Source organism: Apium graveolens, chromosome 3, assembly GCF_009905375.1.
Source record: "Apium graveolens cultivar Ventura chromosome 3, ASM990537v1, whole genome shotgun sequence".
Lineage (NCBI taxonomy): Eukaryota > Viridiplantae > Streptophyta > Magnoliopsida > Apiales > Apiaceae > Apium > Apium graveolens.
In genome coordinates, this window is record NC_133649.1 from 7,955,922 (window position 1) to 7,973,475 (window position 17,554).

The following is a 17,554-nucleotide window of genomic DNA, read 5'->3' on the forward strand; positions in this document are numbered from 1 at the left end:
ATCAAAATTAGACACACATAAACAGATCTAAAAACATAAAATCAGAGCGCGATTAGATAGCCTAAGTGGTTAAGGGCTTATCTCTTGTCGTCCCAGATTGAGGGTTCGATTCTCGCTCAACCCCGAGATTTGTTAAGACAAATACTCAATTATAAGGCATATAAACAAATTAGTCAAAAAAACATAAAATCAAAAAAATACTCTCATCTCTCCTGAAGAACAACTCCCTCTCTCTCGAAGAACGACCCCCTCTCTCTCGAGAATGTGCTCAACTAAAGACTTGCTCATCTTTCTCAACTGCTCTCTTCGTGCTCTCCCAGCTTTCTTTTCTTGCCTTGATCTCTATGCTTGCTCTCCTCTCTCTTTCTGTCGGAGTTTGAAAAGGTGGAGGTTGAATTAGGTAAGCTCAAGTCTAAGTTTAAAGGTTAAGACGTGAGAACTTAAAGCTCAAATCGGAGTTTAAAGCACAAGTCGTAGGTCAAACTTGAATTGGTTAAGTTTTAAACCCTAATTTTTAAATTGGGGGTTTCAACTTGAAACCCTAATTTTTTAATTAGTTGAGTAATTGTTTGAATTGAGCATGTTAATTTTTTTAGTTGAATAATATTTAAATTGTTCATATACATTTTATTTATTGTGTGTGTTATTTTTAGCTAATCTTGTGTCTGTTGCGAGACTCACTGAGTTATTATATGTGTGTGTGTGTGTCTTTATGTGTTTTTGTTGTGTGATTTATTGCAGATATGCAAAAGATTTACCATGAGGGTGATCCTGGTAAGTTATTTATCTTGTTATTTTCTGTTATTTGTATGGAAGTTTGTTTGTTTTTTCTAGACATTTGCAGCGATTTTAGACGATTGAATGGATTTTAGAACATAATTCTGATTATAAACCGTCTGTCTTTGGGGTTAAATTTAACTTGCAAAGAAAAGAACCAATTGGTATTACAAGCAAGTGAATTTTAATCGAGTTTGCGGATATAAAGTTTTTTTAAAGACTCACTAAAGTAGCTTCATATAAAGTTTATTTTTAAAATATGGATTATTTATACTTGTCAAATTTTTGTTTTATATAGGATAAATGGAAACACTAGTTCATACAGCAAGTTAGCCCCTCAACAGCGCCAGGAAGAGCCTGTACCCCAAGAGCTTTTGGACAGGATCTTGTAAATATATCCTTCAATTCTGCTACCATGCGACAAACATAAAGAATTATTAGGCAGATGCTCTAGCAAAATATTATAATATTATGGTTACTGGAACCAATATATACAGTCAGTTATTGTGTTTATCTTTTTATGTTAAAAAGTAGGCTATATTATTATAAATGTTTGACTTTGAGGTGAAACATAGAATTTTGCTTGCATTATTATTTTGTTATAACTTGTTGAAGTTAACTAGTTCATGGATGGTTTCTGTGCATAGTTGTTTAAATGTATGAACTTTTGCAAGTTCTTTCAAATTTTACTTGGAGAGTTATTAATTACAAGTTCTCGATCATGATTCAATTTAGGTAACTTAATGATTCGAGGTGAAATATAAAATAGCCAAATAGCCAAATATTCTACTTAATGATATAATTTATGTAACCTAATAATTTAGTATACATATTTTGTTTAGATTTAATAGTCTCCTCACAATGTCCATTCCTTCAACGATCTAGTTGCTATGTGGGGTAAGAAGATCGACAAGGTTCTCAAAAAGATTCATGTTTCCGAAGAGAATTTTCTAAATCAAATGGTAAAACTAACGAGTACTTCAAGCTAGTTGATCTTCAAATTGATATAATAAAAATTTCTAGTACTAGTGATTACAAACTCTGTGATTTTCCGATGTACAATCTGTTAATCTTGCTTGAACAAAATGCAATGGGCTTAGTTTTTTCAAAATAACAAGCATCATAATTTAGAAGACATGATAAAGACTTTTTTGTGATTGTTTTATAGTACTTTACAGAGGCACAAGTATTGTTGAATTTTGCAATGTCAAACAGCCTTTCAGTATTTTTCAAGGGAGATCAAACCAATTTTGAGATTGAATGTATTGCTTGTTTTATACATTATAGTATTCTTAATTTTTCTATTTATTTTCCTATGATTATAAACTTTTAATCTAGAGTTAGTCATTAGTCATATGTTATTTTTTTCATTGCAAAATCATTGGAGCACTGGAGTAGCAGTGGCGAGCAGGACTGCAGGAGCTCTGGAGTAGCAACAACCAATCATTACAGTTCGAAGCATTGTAGTTTGGACTTTGCTTTCCTTCAAGTTTATATTAAACATTTAGACTCATTTTATATTAGCCAGGTTGTGATATTTTAAATGCAAACTTATATTGCTCCACTTGCATCAAAACTGGAGTTCAATTTCCAGCAAACACGCAGAATTAGGATAAACGTGCTTACCATTTATACAGGTGAACCAAAAAGCTAAGCGACAAGATCATTCCCAGCGCAGAATTAGGGGACCTTTCTCTATTTCAGAAGTAGAAATACTGGTTGAAATAGTTTAGAAGCTTGGCAACGGAAGGTTCGTATTTTTTACTTTCCATAGTTCTTTATCATAATACTCCAACGTCTCTTGATATTTTTTTATATACAAGATGCTGACATTCCCCATCGAGAATAGAATATAACACTCAGAGTTCAACGCCCCTATGCTTATAAAAATTACTCTGTTTTTTTTAATTTTACTAGCTCAAGTTGCTTCAGAATTTTTTTTTCTATCGTTATTGCATAACAAAATGTGTCACCTATATGTGAAGTAAAAAGTTTTCTATGTTCTTGTAGTAATTAAAATACTAAGAGTTAGTATAGTTGTTATCGATACTCTATCTTATCAAATTTCAACCGCTACAAAATCTTCAGAATATGAGTCCAATTTGGAGTAAACATGGCAACTCAGGCAAATCATAAGCTTCAATGAGGTGGCGAAGATGCATCTGAAGCTGAAGTTTTTGAGGTTTAATATCTTGGCATAATTGGAATATTTTTCAATATTTTGATTGCATGTTGTCAGATATTGTAGCTAGTGCACAATAAGAATAGATGGATGAATATGTGTAGAACTTGATGTTTGGATTAGATGAAAATGTTGTACTGATGTTTGGATATTGTTGTTGGATATATAGACAATTGGTGTTATGCAGTAATTGATTTTAGCAGTTTATTGATTTGGCAAATTTTTGGCATCTATAATTTTAAAATATGCATTAATAAAATAGGTAATCATACATCATTACAATGAAAAATGATATTAATTTAACACAATAACATCTGTCATAAAATAAAAAACTGATGTCTATCAAAGCTTAATACATCAGTTTTAGTGGTACATTTACATCAGTTTATCAATAAAAACCGATGTTAAATACCATGATGATAAAGGCTTAAGAATACATAATTTATGTTAAAGAGTTCTTTAGACAACGTTTTATTCATACGGAACGATGTTACTTATTCTTATCGACATCAGTTCTTACACTATATGAATCGGTTCCTCAGCAAAAACCGATGTTAAAGTTATTATTAACGTCGTTTTTTTTTAAAAATGATGTTAAATATATTACTAACACCAGTTTACTGGGCATGAGAAAAATTATAGCTTATCTGACATATGTTTAAATTGATAAAAATATCATATTATAACAACAAGTAAATGATATATGTGCATTAAAAATTTAACATCAAGAAATAGATATCGGTTTCGTCCTAAAAACAATGTTATACGTCTTCTTTTCACGTCAGTTTAAAACTGATGTTAAATAGAGGGGTCTTTAATATCACCCACAAAGAAATCGATTTTTATTTTTCATAGATATTGGTTTTTAACTAATATCTATTACGTGAGCCCGTAGGGTTTACCCAGTGCGCACCCGAAGGGTAGCGGCTGCGGGTTATGTACGATAAAAAAAAATATTACTTTCGAAAGGACTCTTGCTGTCAGTTTAGCACCATTGAACTTCCTTCACTTAACATGGCCTAGTCAGGGCGGCGCGGCGGTACATTGATTAAAAACAATGTTATATGTCTTCTTTTCACGTAAGTTTAAAATCGATGTTAAATAGAGGGGTCTTTAATATCACCCACAAAGACATCGATTTTTATTTTTCATAGATATCGGTTTTTAACTAATATCTATTGGTATGGATTCTCGAGAAGAGAGGAGCCATGGTGAAAGGACTCTTGCTGTCAATTTAGCACCATTGAATTTCCTTCACTTAACACCTAGTCAGGGCGGCGCGGCGGTACATTGATTAATCTCGTTAGCTGGGCAGATGACCCATCTGGATGTGAGATCTCGTGCCAGGCCCATATTTGTGATTATCTATTCAATTTGTTTATTGGTAAATACTTTTAGTATATTTATGGTTCCCACAAATTTGTTACTCCATTTAACCAGAATGGATTAGATGATCATATTAATTCGGCATCCAGTAAAAATTTCTACCAATGCTACTAGAAAACAACACATTGAACTGCAGCATTCGCATTATTAGAAAAAACAACCAAACAATTCGAAACCAAAAAAATTAAAGTTACAATACAAAACTAATTATTGACATAATGAATGTATGATTCATGGTAATGAAGTGTTGCAAGTAATTCCTACCAGATAATGGGTTGGTAGAAAAAGATAGAGCAATTCCTACCAAGTTTTTCTGGTTTGATTCGTTAAAAAAAAACTTTTTTTTCTTGTAGCGTTGGTATCTTCGAATCAATTTCAAGAAAGCGCTGCCATGCAAAACAACCAAACACAACCAACCAATCCAAATCCGACATTCATCCGACCTGATGCACTATTGTCATCAGCAGAATTCTCTTTAGTCGGTTTCGGTGCTGGCGCAGCCTCCACTTCCCCCTTCCCTTTCGATTTCGCTGGCGGAGACGCAGACGGTGGCTTAGCCTCGTAAAATTCAGCAGGCAACAAAACCTTATCAACCTGATAAACAGCCAATGGCTTTTTCTGTCTCAGAGGATTGTTAATCAGCGTATCAACAATCCCTGTCGAGACATTCACTTGTGTAGACTGGCCCGTAAAGTTAAGCCCGTAAACGCCATTATCTTGACCACTTAACAGGGTTCTGACAGGGTTACTGACAGTTAAAAGGCTAGTCAAGTCATAGTATTTCGGCAAGATATGGTACTGGATGAGCTGGATTTGTTGTCTGTCAGTGAGTTTGTTTAGAGTTCCAGCTGGGAGGTTAGCGAAAGCGTTGTCGGTAGGTGCAAAGACAGTCATGCCATCAGTGGAGGTGTTCACTTGGTTGTTGATCTGGTTGGAGATTTCATTGTCAGTGAGGAAACGAATGAAGGTGGTGAACTGGCTTGCATCGTCGAGAATCGCGGTGATGTTGATGGGACCGGCAGGGCCTGGAGCTGGAGCGGAGGGAGTTGCGGCGTGGGACAGGGACTGGAGAGTGAGAAAGATGAGAAGAGTGAGAGTAGAGAGAGAGAATGAGTGAGATGCCATTGTAGTTGAGAGGTGGTGGAAATGCATGTTCAAGAGATGGGGTTTTTATGGGATAAGAATTAAGTGGGGTTGAATTGAATGTGTCATGTGTGTTGGCATGAGCTGTCTTTGGGTCGTCTTGGCTATTGGAATCAACTAAAGATATGTTAAACTTTTGTATTTGAAACTGTGGTATTATATATTCAAGCCAGGGCCTTTGTAATTTTACTAGTTAGCAACTTGTTTGTTAATCATCATGTTCAACTACACTTTTATGCCGACAAAGTATAATTACTCGTAATATAGTAGTTCGAAATTAGACATCAACTTTTTAGAGATATATTAACTTTATTAAATTTTGAAACTAGAAATTATATTTCAGTAAGGTAACCCTGCAAATTGTATAGTTGATATAAGAGATAAGCCAGTGAATGATTAGATAATTAATTGATTATGATAATCAAGCTGATTTCAGATCTAGATTGAACAGCACATGAGTTACCGTTAAACATGTTTTGGTAGATACAAGTGGTTGAATCAAATATCATTTATTTTAGGAAAATAGTATTTTCCTAAATACTATGCTACAAAATTAGTTGACAAAGGCCTCGTTTATTTCGTCAATTTTGTAAATACACAGGGAAATTAAATTTTCCCGTAACTAAGTTACAACTACAAGTTTCAATGTAATTAGAGTACTTATGTTTGGTTTATTACAATGCAATTACAAAATTATATTGTTAATTTTGGTAAGTTTTTAATATTTTTATATTGAATAACTATGTAACTTGTGGTGACAATGGTGAACCTTGGTAAGTCACATCCATGTTTTGTGATAAATATAGAAATTTTGGAATTTGGAGTTATATCGAAATAAACGAGGGCAAAATAATTGCAAATAGCATGTATCAAATTTTTTTGTCTAAATGCAAATAAATTCCTGCATTCACATGAATAACACCAATTAAATTATTTCATGTTTATACACCTCTCATGCCATATCATTTTATAACAATTTTTTGTAATGTTTTTGTACTATCTAGTATTATTTTCGGAGCAGAAACACGCATAATTAAGTAAATGTCTTTGTCTTTATTGTTCAGATGAAAAAAAAAATGGTACAAATTAGAAAGGTGATATATGAATTCAAGTTTCAACAAGTGATTTGTGCACAAAACCTCAGCTTCTGTCACTAATCAACGACCTCATGAGCAATAAGTAAATTCCGATATTTTTTTATTTTGTATTAATATATATAATCTTGTTCATTTTGGGACAGAGGACTTTATAATAAGTCTAACTCAAAATAAACTTGGCACAGACTGGCTTATGCGGTTATGGTTGTATAGTAACAGAACTACACTCTAGCATGTGAAATGAGCCATGGTGTCTTGAATAATACAACAATACAAGTATGTGATTAGTTAGCCAGCCCAGCAAGATCAGTAGGTAATGATTGTGCAGGTGAGCAAGTCCCTGAATTAAATGGCAGATTCCTATCCTTCGCCCAGTAAAATCAAAAGTTAGCGGGTTGTGATTAAACTGGTCCGGACACGTGTTTATGAATGCAAAGGTCGAATTTTGATCAATGTAAATGTAAGTGTAATGTATATAAACAGGGGAGAGCACCTACATCAAGGTTCATAGTCCCTAAAAAATAGCTCAGCGAGTCGATGCTAATTCACTCCACGTTCAATGTTGACATTTTTTCTACTAGCAATCACTCCGTCTTAAATTATGACTAGTGTTATACTCTCATAAAATATGGGAATTTTTTAGTTTGGTCAATTCTTGATATTTATTGTAAATCCAAATTCACGTGAGCAACTTGTATATCAATTTTATTTTATCAATACTATAATGGCCCGTTTGGGAAACTGAATTTCATTTGAAATTCTGGATTTGATCAAATAAGCTGTTTGGGAATTTGGATTTGGATTTTATTTGAAATCTAGGACATTCAAATTAGTATAAACACGAGAATTTGAAATGACAACTCAAATTATATCATTTGAAATCCCTAATTTGAAATAAAATGTAAGTTTCCAAACGATGCGTCTAAAGAATTTACATAATCCTACTCATACAATGGATTAATGGAAGCACTGATCAGAATGTAAGATGATCAATTCAAAATGACAAATGATTGGGCCTACAAAAGTTGCTCCATGTTTTGGCCCAGAACTACAACCAAGTTAGAATTTCTAGTAATAAAAGATGGGCTGGACTAGGTCTTAATTCCTCTGTATATACAAATGGGCTGACTAATAATTCAAAATCTTGAATAGTGGATATTACCGGATACTAAAGAGGCCCATCTTTCAAAGTTATCAAAATTATCTTGCTTTTAGTTTTAACCATTACTTTCAGAAAAAAAATTCATGTCTAAAATTCTAGGACTACATCGGTAGCTAAATTCTTGTTCATTTTTACTTTACGTGTATTTAAAAATGTATATACGTTTCTTGATTATTTTTCGAATCCTCTTTTGTGAATAAAAATTTGAATCTTAAATTTTTATTCATAAAAATAAAAGAAAAAATATTAACAAAATTATGCAGACAATGCACCTTAAATTACGTAAAAAAAACTTCTCTTCTTTCAGTTCTACTATTATACTAACTAATTTTTTACTTGTTCATCAAAAAAATGTAGCACAGGCTATTATTTAACGCTTTTATTGCAAAAATAAAACTAAAATCGTAATTCCTTTGGAAAAAACCCGTAAATATCACTATTTTAAAAAAATGACCTTTAATATCACTTTATGAAAAATTAACTCAAAATATAACTCCTTAACCAAACTTTAAATCCCGTTTTGTATATAAAGAAAATGGCACACGTGTCACGTTTGCACCACATTATTTTTTTCCTTTTTAATTTACGGCATAACTTTAAGTAATGTTTTGAGAACTTAAACAATATTTTATATTACGTTTTCAATAATAAAACATAACGTAAAATACGTTTTCATTTCTTTTTAATTAATATTTTATATTTTTATATATTTTTATTGAGTTTCGAAAATATTAAAATTTTAAATTATATTTTTAAAAAAAATTCAAGCGGGGCCATATTTCAACAATTCTTAATTTTTTAGGGTTCAATAATTAATTTTTGGGTTTCACATTATTAAAAAATTGAATAAGAAATGTCCAATTTAACAATTTTTAATATTTTAGGTCTCCTTTTAGGTTTTAGAAATATTAAAAACATAAATTAATAAAAAAATACATCGATTTAAGGTTTACCATTTACGATCTAGGCCGGAAACCAAACTTTAATTATTAACCATTTTTAACATATTAAAATATTTATAGATATAAATAAAATAAAAACAAAACACCCCTTAAAATAACATGTTAACCTTGGAAATATTACCGAACATATTTTTTTTGCCAAATTTAAAACAAATTTCATTAAAAATGAAAGAGATTCAATCGGGACAAACTCACAACTGATCATGCAACCATGTTGAAAAATAAATAAACGAGTTAAATAATTAACCGCTTTATTTTCAGATTGCTTAACTAACTAAATACAGATATTTTGAAAATTAAAAATAAAGATAATAATTTTCTGATCAATCCATCCTACATCTCTCCTGAGAAATCAGTAACTTCACAAATGACCTTCATAATAATTTTGATGGACAGTGGAATGTTCAAAGGACTTAGTTAGTCTCATATTATGAACAAATATGTTTTGTGAGAGTGGAGCACATGCGACTTTCACCATCGTTCTAAACGGACCCCGACTATCTACCTGCCGGACAGTAGTTATAAACATGCCGAAAGTGTTGTTTATCCGAGATATTTTGATCTTCCAATATACTTTAACATTTATTTTTAATATATCACACAAATCGAGACACATCGCATAAAACGAGACAATCAAACACACAAACAACTCAAACAAAACGAAACTAAAAAAACAAAAAATTCAAAGATCTCGAAATAACACCAAATTTCGAAATAACACCAAATTATAATATGTTGTTAAATCAGAGATTTTGAATCCAAAAATTAAATTTTATGATAAAATTCAAGCTCTTATCTTAGTATATTTGAAAATTAAAGTGAAAAATATAAATGAAATTTTCTAATTTTGTGAACGAAACTCAATTTTATTGAAGAATAAATCAGAAAAAATAAAGGGGAAAGAATTGAGATTGGAAAAAAGCGATTATAGATATAGATGAAGAGAAGTGGTGAAAAAATATGAGAGTTTGAAGTTAGAGTAAGGTGGGACGACCAACTCTTGTGAGAGGGAGTGAGTGTATTGAAAATTTATAAATCAGGAGTGGTGGGTCACATTATCGAGCAAGTAAAAAAAATGCAAAACACAAATGCGTTTTGCGTTTACCATGAAAACAAAACATGGTCTTACGTTGTGTCTTTGAAAACCTCTAATTAATGTTACATATTTATTTTAAAAAAATAAAAATGATACACCGTTATTTACAAATAACAGAAACGGCAGTCGAGAATCCGTTTTAAATTGACATTTCGGGTTATCTTTCCACAAAATCTATACTAAACTATAATAACCGAACAAGGGTATAATTTGTAGTTTGGTTAACCCTATTTTTTGTTATCCTTTTCGATCACGACCGTCAGATCTCTTAGCCAAATGATCATAATCGTTAGATCCGAATACTAAAAAAAAATACACTAGTCAAGCTTATAGGTTTGAATCCCACCAACAACAAACATTTATATTATTATTTATAAAATTACAAATAAATTTATAGGTTCTACTACGACCAACAACAAACATTTATATTAATATTTATAAATAAATACAATAACCAAGTTCACAGATTCGAACCCCGCCAACATCAAACATTTAATTATTATTTAAAAATAAGGTTAATGGTTCAAATCTCATCAACCATATACTATTTTATACTATATTATTTGATTTAACTTAAATTTATACACAATCAAATTATAACTATATTGTTATCAATTAACGTATTTATTTATTTATATTAGAATTTCAATAAAATCATATAAAATATAAATATTAAGCACATGTTTTAAGCTAGTAATATTAAGGACTATTTTTTCTCGAATAATGGCATTTGGGAACAACACCCATCATTTTTACACTTTTTTTTTCAAAGTACCTTTAAAATACGGAAAAAGAAAAAGGAAGGAAAGAAAACCACTAAACCAGTTCCCTTTATTCAGTGATAAAAAAATCGAAAACACAGCAGCGGCAGCTAATAAATATTATATGACCTCAAAATATAACAGGCGCCGTAACGTAATAAAAACGAAATCCAAATATAATATTTCCACTACTACTATAAATAATTACCAAAAACCAATCATATCATTTCTTCATATTTTACTCTATTTTCTCTCGCTAGTCACCGTCTTCTTCAACATTCACAAATATTACAATCTAACCGGAGAATCACCACCCGGAGTAATCACGGTGGCGTAGCGGCGGTGGATGGCAAGAACTAATAAATATGCGTCTCTCAATTTCAACGACATCTACGACAAGAGAAACAACTCCAAAACAACCTTAAACAACAACAACAACTCAAACGCATCTTCATCTATCAATAAACCCAAAATAACTAACTCTCATATTCATGGCAACATGCTCGTTTTGACCCGGCCTACACCAAAGCCCATTTCGCAAGCCCAGGCCCAGAAACAAACTCAACCACCGCCACCGGATCCGACCCGATTGGATTCTGATTTAAGCTCCGATTCGATTTCTCTCCGTCCACTTGGCAGTACAGGTGGATCTGGCGGTTTACCTAGGGATTTGTGCTTTGTAGCGCCCAAATCGGATAAGTTTGTGCCGCCTCATCTTAGACCGGGTTTTATTTGTAAGGAGGAGAAGCCGGTTGTTGAGTTTGTTAAGAAAGAGTTTAATCGTAAATTGGGCGGGGATCAAGGGAGTAATAGGCCTAAATCTGGTGGTGGTGGTGGTGGTGGAGGTGGAGGGTATGATAGGATGAGGAGAGGAAGTGCTGGTCCTGATTTCGTGTTTCGTCCCGGTTCGAGTGGTGGTTATAACAGGCCTAATTCTAGTGGATGATCGGCGAATGTATGTTCCGTTTTATCCCACTTTACTCGTATTGTTGTACTTTCCGTTGTTTATATTAGTACTTGTTTAGTTATAACTTATTGTTGTATATGTGTTTTATGTTTGGTTTGCGTTGGTTGTAGGTTTTTTTTATGCGTTAATTTTATGAATTTTTGTTCTAGTTAATTGATTTGTAGGAATGTAAATGGGTTTGGGAATGTGGGATGCGAATTTTATTGGAATTGGATTTCGTAGATCAAGTTATACGGGGGTTAAGGATTTGAATTTTGTTTGTAACTTGCCTACTTGGCGTGTAAATCTGCTTACTTCAGAATGTGGATCTATATTGGTTTGAAGCATTAGATTTTGATAATGGCGGTGTTAGTTCTTGGAGCCTTGGAGATGCCTTATTTGGACTTTTTACGTAGCTATTTTAAAGTGATTTTTAGAGTAGTATTTGCATGCATATTTACTTTTTGCATGCTTATTAGGCATAGTAACTTTTGAATTTTCCGCATTTATGTACTTGCTAGAGTCAACAGCTACCACAAATCTTTGATTGCATAATCTTGTTTGCTGCTGGACACTTTCATTTGACTACTTGGATCTTACCACCTAGCGTTTATGTGAAATTCATCACTCATTTACTTCAGATAAATGATAGGATACTCATAATTTAGAAAAAGTTTGAAGGAGTGACCTGAGCGTAAGAAATGTGGAAGATGTAATTCCTTGCGTCAATTACTATTTTTTAACTTGTATTTGGTGGTGAGGAGCAGGATATGATTGAATTACTTGTCAGTTAATTTTAGATTATTATCTAAGTTTAGGTGTATTTGTATTATCTATTAGGAATATAAATATACGGTGATAGTTATAAGCAAGGGATTTAGATAATTTGTAGAATCAGTTTCCTTTTATTTAGGATTTCACTTGCTCTCCAATAATTAAGAGCATATTTTTCAATGGGTTGTAAGGCTGAAATTGGTGGTGGTCTTGGAGTTTAACTTCCGATCAAATGTTTTAGGGTTCCTAATTTTTATGGTTTTTTCTGGGTTTTCTGGACTTGTTTGTAGAATTGTAGGAACAATAGGTTTAGAGCTTTTGTGTTTGGAAAGACTTTACTGCTGGCTACAGTATCTATTTGGTAGGGTAACGTGTTTATCCGTTTGGTAGGGTTTTTGGGTAGCAGAAGGACATATAAAATTTCAGGCTCCATAACCTAATTTTGTGATACTAATACGACGGGGAAAGGCAGACTTAGGGTTTTATAAATTTCTAGAGTATCTCTAGCAATTTAAGTCTCCGCAAATTTAATAATTCAAAATCAATAATTTGTCTCAATTACATTAAGTAGTCTCTGTATATTAAAAAACTACACGACATATCCTAATCGATATTAAACTTAAGGAAGATAAGTTTCCTTTTTCTGATCCAAAAGTTATATTTATTTATATCTGCATTTATTATGAAGTTTGCTAATTGTTAGGCTTCTGCTGCCTATAAATCGCCAAACCCAAATTTCTACAGTTTGTACTCTAAACTGTTTTGCATCACTGGATTGGGAATCCAATGTTTTGACCAGTAAACCATGAGACCTTTTATGACTAAGGTTCATATAATGCAAGATATATGGAGATATAGTCTCCGTGGTTATTTGATATGATTTTTTTTTTAAAATTACAACATCTTCAGTCCCTCTGTCTGTACGAACACTTCTTTACTATCCCTTCTCTTCTCCGTCAATAATTGCTGATGAAAAATTTCACATAAGAAGCAACTGTTTCAGTTCTTCAGCTTACTTATGTATTTAACTGGTCCGTATTGGCACAGAGATTCTTGTAAGATACCGTTTGATTTTCAAAGAATCATCCCAAAAGATGTTAATTATTAAGGGGAGTCCATAATTGTTTGCTGTAAATCAAGTGTGTGTGTGTGTGTATATATATATTGAATTTGAAAGATAGCAAATATTGTTAAAAATGATTCTATGTTTATTATGAATCCATGTACCTTAACGCTATTTACTAAAGCCTTTCTTAAAACAAAGTAACATTAAGTATACTCTTATGTAGGATAGAGGAGTATCTTTTATAAATTGAATTTTAGCCAAACTGAGCTAAGATTCTTAGGGTGATACCATGGTGAACTAAGCATTAATAAATAATATCCATAGGCGTAGCTAATTATATTTAGTACTATTGGGCAGATTAGATTGGCTAAATGGTTTACTCTGACTATTGTTACGTTTTTAATAGCTTTTACTTAATTTCTTATTGACTACTATAACTACTGCTCCTGGAGTTTGACTGCTATAACTACTGTTCCAGGAGTATCATCTTCATCATTGCATTGTAGTTGGTACTTCTAAAGGTCAAAGTGGCAAATCTTGTGGCACGGAGGAGTATGACTTTAGATAATAAACTTCTTACACCGGAGAATGCTTTAATCTGGGTTATTAATGCATATTCTGCTTATAAGATGTTTTTATCTATTTATCTCTGTTCCATTTGATTGGCCTTGTTTTGATTTTTAAATTCTGTAATAATTAATTTTAAATTTAGAAAACTGCTACCAATTTATACATTAACATATATATAAATGGGGAAATGGTCAAAAGGGAATACAAGGTATTTTTCCATTTCTAGAAGGTAGATTGCAAGATGTTTTGTCGGCGTTGCCTATATTCCCTCTTTTTTTTGTTTTATAGAATAGTGATAGACTAATGGTTTATATGATTATTTGTTTTGTTTTGTATTTCTACAATTAGAACACAAAATAGGCGGTGAGACTTTAATCTTAATTCTTACTATATATTTTGTTTTTTGTTTTGTCAAAATGCATTATATGTATGATTCTTAGTACTCCATTTCTTTTATATGATGTTTGAATTTTTGTCACAATTCGAAGTGCATTGACTAAATAATTAGAAATATTATTTGTAAATTTTTATTTTTGTGAATAATAATAAAAATTAGTCAGAACGCTTTAAAGTGTACACAAAGAAGTAATAAATATATAAAAAGAAACGAAGAGAGCACTATATCTACCATATATGATGTTGTTATGCTATTGTCACACTTCACTTTGTCTTTTTTTGTGCCTGTGTCGCTCTTTCCCCTTTTTTCCTTATATTTATATCATCCCTTATTGCTTCACAAAGTAGCCCTACTCTCAAAAATTAAAGAAAAAGAATGTTTCCTCCTCAACCCCCATTAACAGATTATCAATTGATTTCACAAAGGCAAATCAATGTCTTAGGATCCATTTCCAAATTCTTTTATTCGAACCACTTGCCTTGCTACGTCCCCCCGCCCATCTTTCATTTTAAATACCAACTGAATTGCTACAATCAATGATGGGGATAAAATATAGAAGGGAACTTTTATATTTATTAGTAAATTGGTAAATAGTCTAGTCATATTTAGGAAAACAATTAATGTATTTACATGTTTCATATATGGGGATTTAAGTTATTAAATATATAGCTTCTTATAATAAGCCCATTGTTTTGAGACTTGGTTCATTAGATTTTTTGGTTATGTGTTCTATTATCCGCATATAATTATCCGCAGATAATGACATAATCCTCACATAACATATAAAACTTGATTATTGCTATATTTTTTAATATTCAACTGAATCTCCTCTTCTTGGTTGGATTGCAATCCATAACTTCTCCCTTTACTGGTTGAACTATCTTCCTCGGGGTAGGAAATTTTCTGCAGTTAATCCGGCCAAGTTATATTATCGTTGTTTTATATCATATTTTTGTCTTTACCAGAATCTGTCCTGCATCAGTCAATCTCCACCATATTTATCTTTCACCTGATAAGTCTGACCATTTTGTCACATATCCTTTATCCTCGGTGATTTTTTATTTTTTATTGATACAAGACAGCAGGGTACAAAATTCAAAGAAAGTATTTGAGATCAGTATAATAGGCTTTAAATATTACATAATAGGTTTAGTTATTATTATTATTGTTATTAATATAAATTTTAAAGTTTTAGCTCAGTTAGGAAAGTCGATTATTATATATAGGACTTTTGTCATTGTAATTTAGCAATGATTATTGTTATTGAGTTGTTTTTGGATATCTCTTGCGAGAGAATTCTTCCCATAAACCATAATTGTCTCAAAATCAGCCCCACCCCCATCATAAATTATATTGTTCTCTACTCTCTATAATTGTTGTCTAGTTCTATATGTTTTTTTACTATTACCTATTCTACTTTCAATTGAGATGTAGTTCAGATCACTACAATGTGTCTTATTATCAACTATTTTGATTATTGGATTTTATATACTATCATACTCTGTGTTATGGACATTACTCCGGTGACCTTTTCCAGCATGCATCTCCAAGCCATTCATTTCAACAGAAGTTAGAGCATATTGGTACACAAATAGGCTAATTTAGGCCTGCAATTAACTAAAACTTTCTTAATATGGCACAGCCGGCCAGTGGCATGTGTTTATATGACTTCTTCTGTATGAAATTGAATTTTTAAAGTAGCTCTTTCTATAACTAGTAACTCATGCTCGTAAGTTGCGAAGGATGTATCTGATTTCCTTTTAACACTTTGTAATCGACTTTGTCTGTAGATTAAATTTATAATATTTTAAATGTGTTGCTGTTCTTAGTGCTTTATCAGAGTTGAATTATACAATGGCAGGTTTTTACGTTTTCTCCAAATAAAAGTGTATCTCAGAGATATATTTTGAGTTGATATATTTAGTTTTTCCTTAGTGTATTGCACTCCTATTCCTTTCCTGCTGAAAAAGTCATGTTAAATATTTGAAACTTTTCTCTTGTTTGATATCGTAGTGATGAGCATCTGAATATTTATAGAATTGAGGCAGGCTCTTGATGAGAGGAGTAAATAGACGGAGTTCAGGTTTTTGGACAATATTTAGTATACCTCCTTTCAAAAAAAGAAGTACAGTAAATATATTGATATAATATAAATTCCACATCAACCTTGCCTATTTCTTCTTACAAAGGTTGTTTCCACTTGCGCTGAATCGTACCCAAAGTCACGATGGGTAGCAAAACATGAGCATGACCCCTATTTCTTTTAGATTCTCCAAAACAAAATTACTCATCTTTAAGTTTTATTGGAACTTGGTACGAGTGTTTATACTTTAATATATATTTGTTGTCTGTACATAACTAGTTGGCAGCTTTTACAGATTAGCAATGTTTGTTTTTTTCCGGTTATTTTAATAACAAAATTAGTATTAAGGATTGTTCAACTTGTTGCAGATTCCTTCGAAGTTGAGCCCCTTTCTGGGACGAGGTTTAAGGACTTGGTTTTGTGAAATTGACTCTCACTTTGAGCTGCTGCAACATTAATACCTGAATTTTGGTTGAGAAACTTCGTACTAGCTTTTAAATTTTGCGGAAGCGGGAGTATGTTAGTTGGGTTGCTCTCCTTCAATAACCCCAGTTGAAAAATACTTAAAGCGGTGTTATAGAAGAATACATTGTAGAGGACCCTTAAATTGCTGAATGGATGGGTTTGTTGGTAATTGTAATAGACAGATAATAAGAAATCAACTGTATGTTGAGGAATTGTATGCTTTTCTTTTTCTTCCTGTATTGCCGAATTTGTATGCTTTTCTTTTTCTTCATGTATTTCCCACAAATATTACAAACAGGTTTTGCTTTACTGCATGCTGCCTTCAATTTACCTCTCGCTTCAAATTGTTTGCGCTTTGTGCGAGACATGATCGTGTAGTTCTGTTAACGGTCCAATGCAATTGGGTGGCTGACTGTGACTGCCATTTTTATTCGACAAGATAGCGGCTCTCCGTTGATTGCCGACGGAGCTAACAGTGAGAGCCGCTCCCATTGTAAATAAGAAAAGAAATTAGGATATCAATTACATTTCAAGTATCTACGACGAGTGAGTGTCAAAAGAAGAATCTGATAAGTATGTGGTGCAGGTGTGATGAAAATCTGGACCAACAAATAGAAGAACAAGGATTTCACCAACATTTCAGTTATGAAAAAAAGAAGAAATAAAGAAAAGGTTGGTAAAAAGAAA

The 17,554-nt window shown here is 32.2% G+C and overlaps 2 protein-coding genes across 2 annotated transcripts; one reads left to right on the forward strand and one right to left on the reverse strand.

Moving 5' to 3' along the window:
- Positions 1 to 4,465: 4,465 nt before the first annotated feature.
- LOC141711575 (fasciclin-like arabinogalactan protein 9) lies at positions 4,466 to 5,511 on the reverse strand. The gene has a single exon (XM_074514118.1). The coding sequence runs from the start codon at positions 5,495 to 5,497 to the stop codon at positions 4,721 to 4,723; it is 777 nt and encodes a 258-aa protein (XP_074370219.1). The 5' UTR covers positions 5,498 to 5,511; the 3' UTR covers positions 4,466 to 4,720.
- A 5,267-nt stretch (positions 5,512 to 10,778) lies between these two features.
- On the forward strand, positions 10,779 to 17,176 carry LOC141711576 (uncharacterized). Its single transcript, XM_074514119.1, has 2 exons — positions 10,779 to 11,521; positions 16,771 to 17,176. Exon 1 carries the CDS (start codon positions 10,913 to 10,915, stop codon positions 11,510 to 11,512), a length of 600 nt encoding a protein of 199 aa, XP_074370220.1. The 5' UTR covers positions 10,779 to 10,912; the 3' UTR covers positions 11,513 to 11,521; positions 16,771 to 17,176.
- Positions 17,177 to 17,554: the final 378 nt, after the last annotated feature.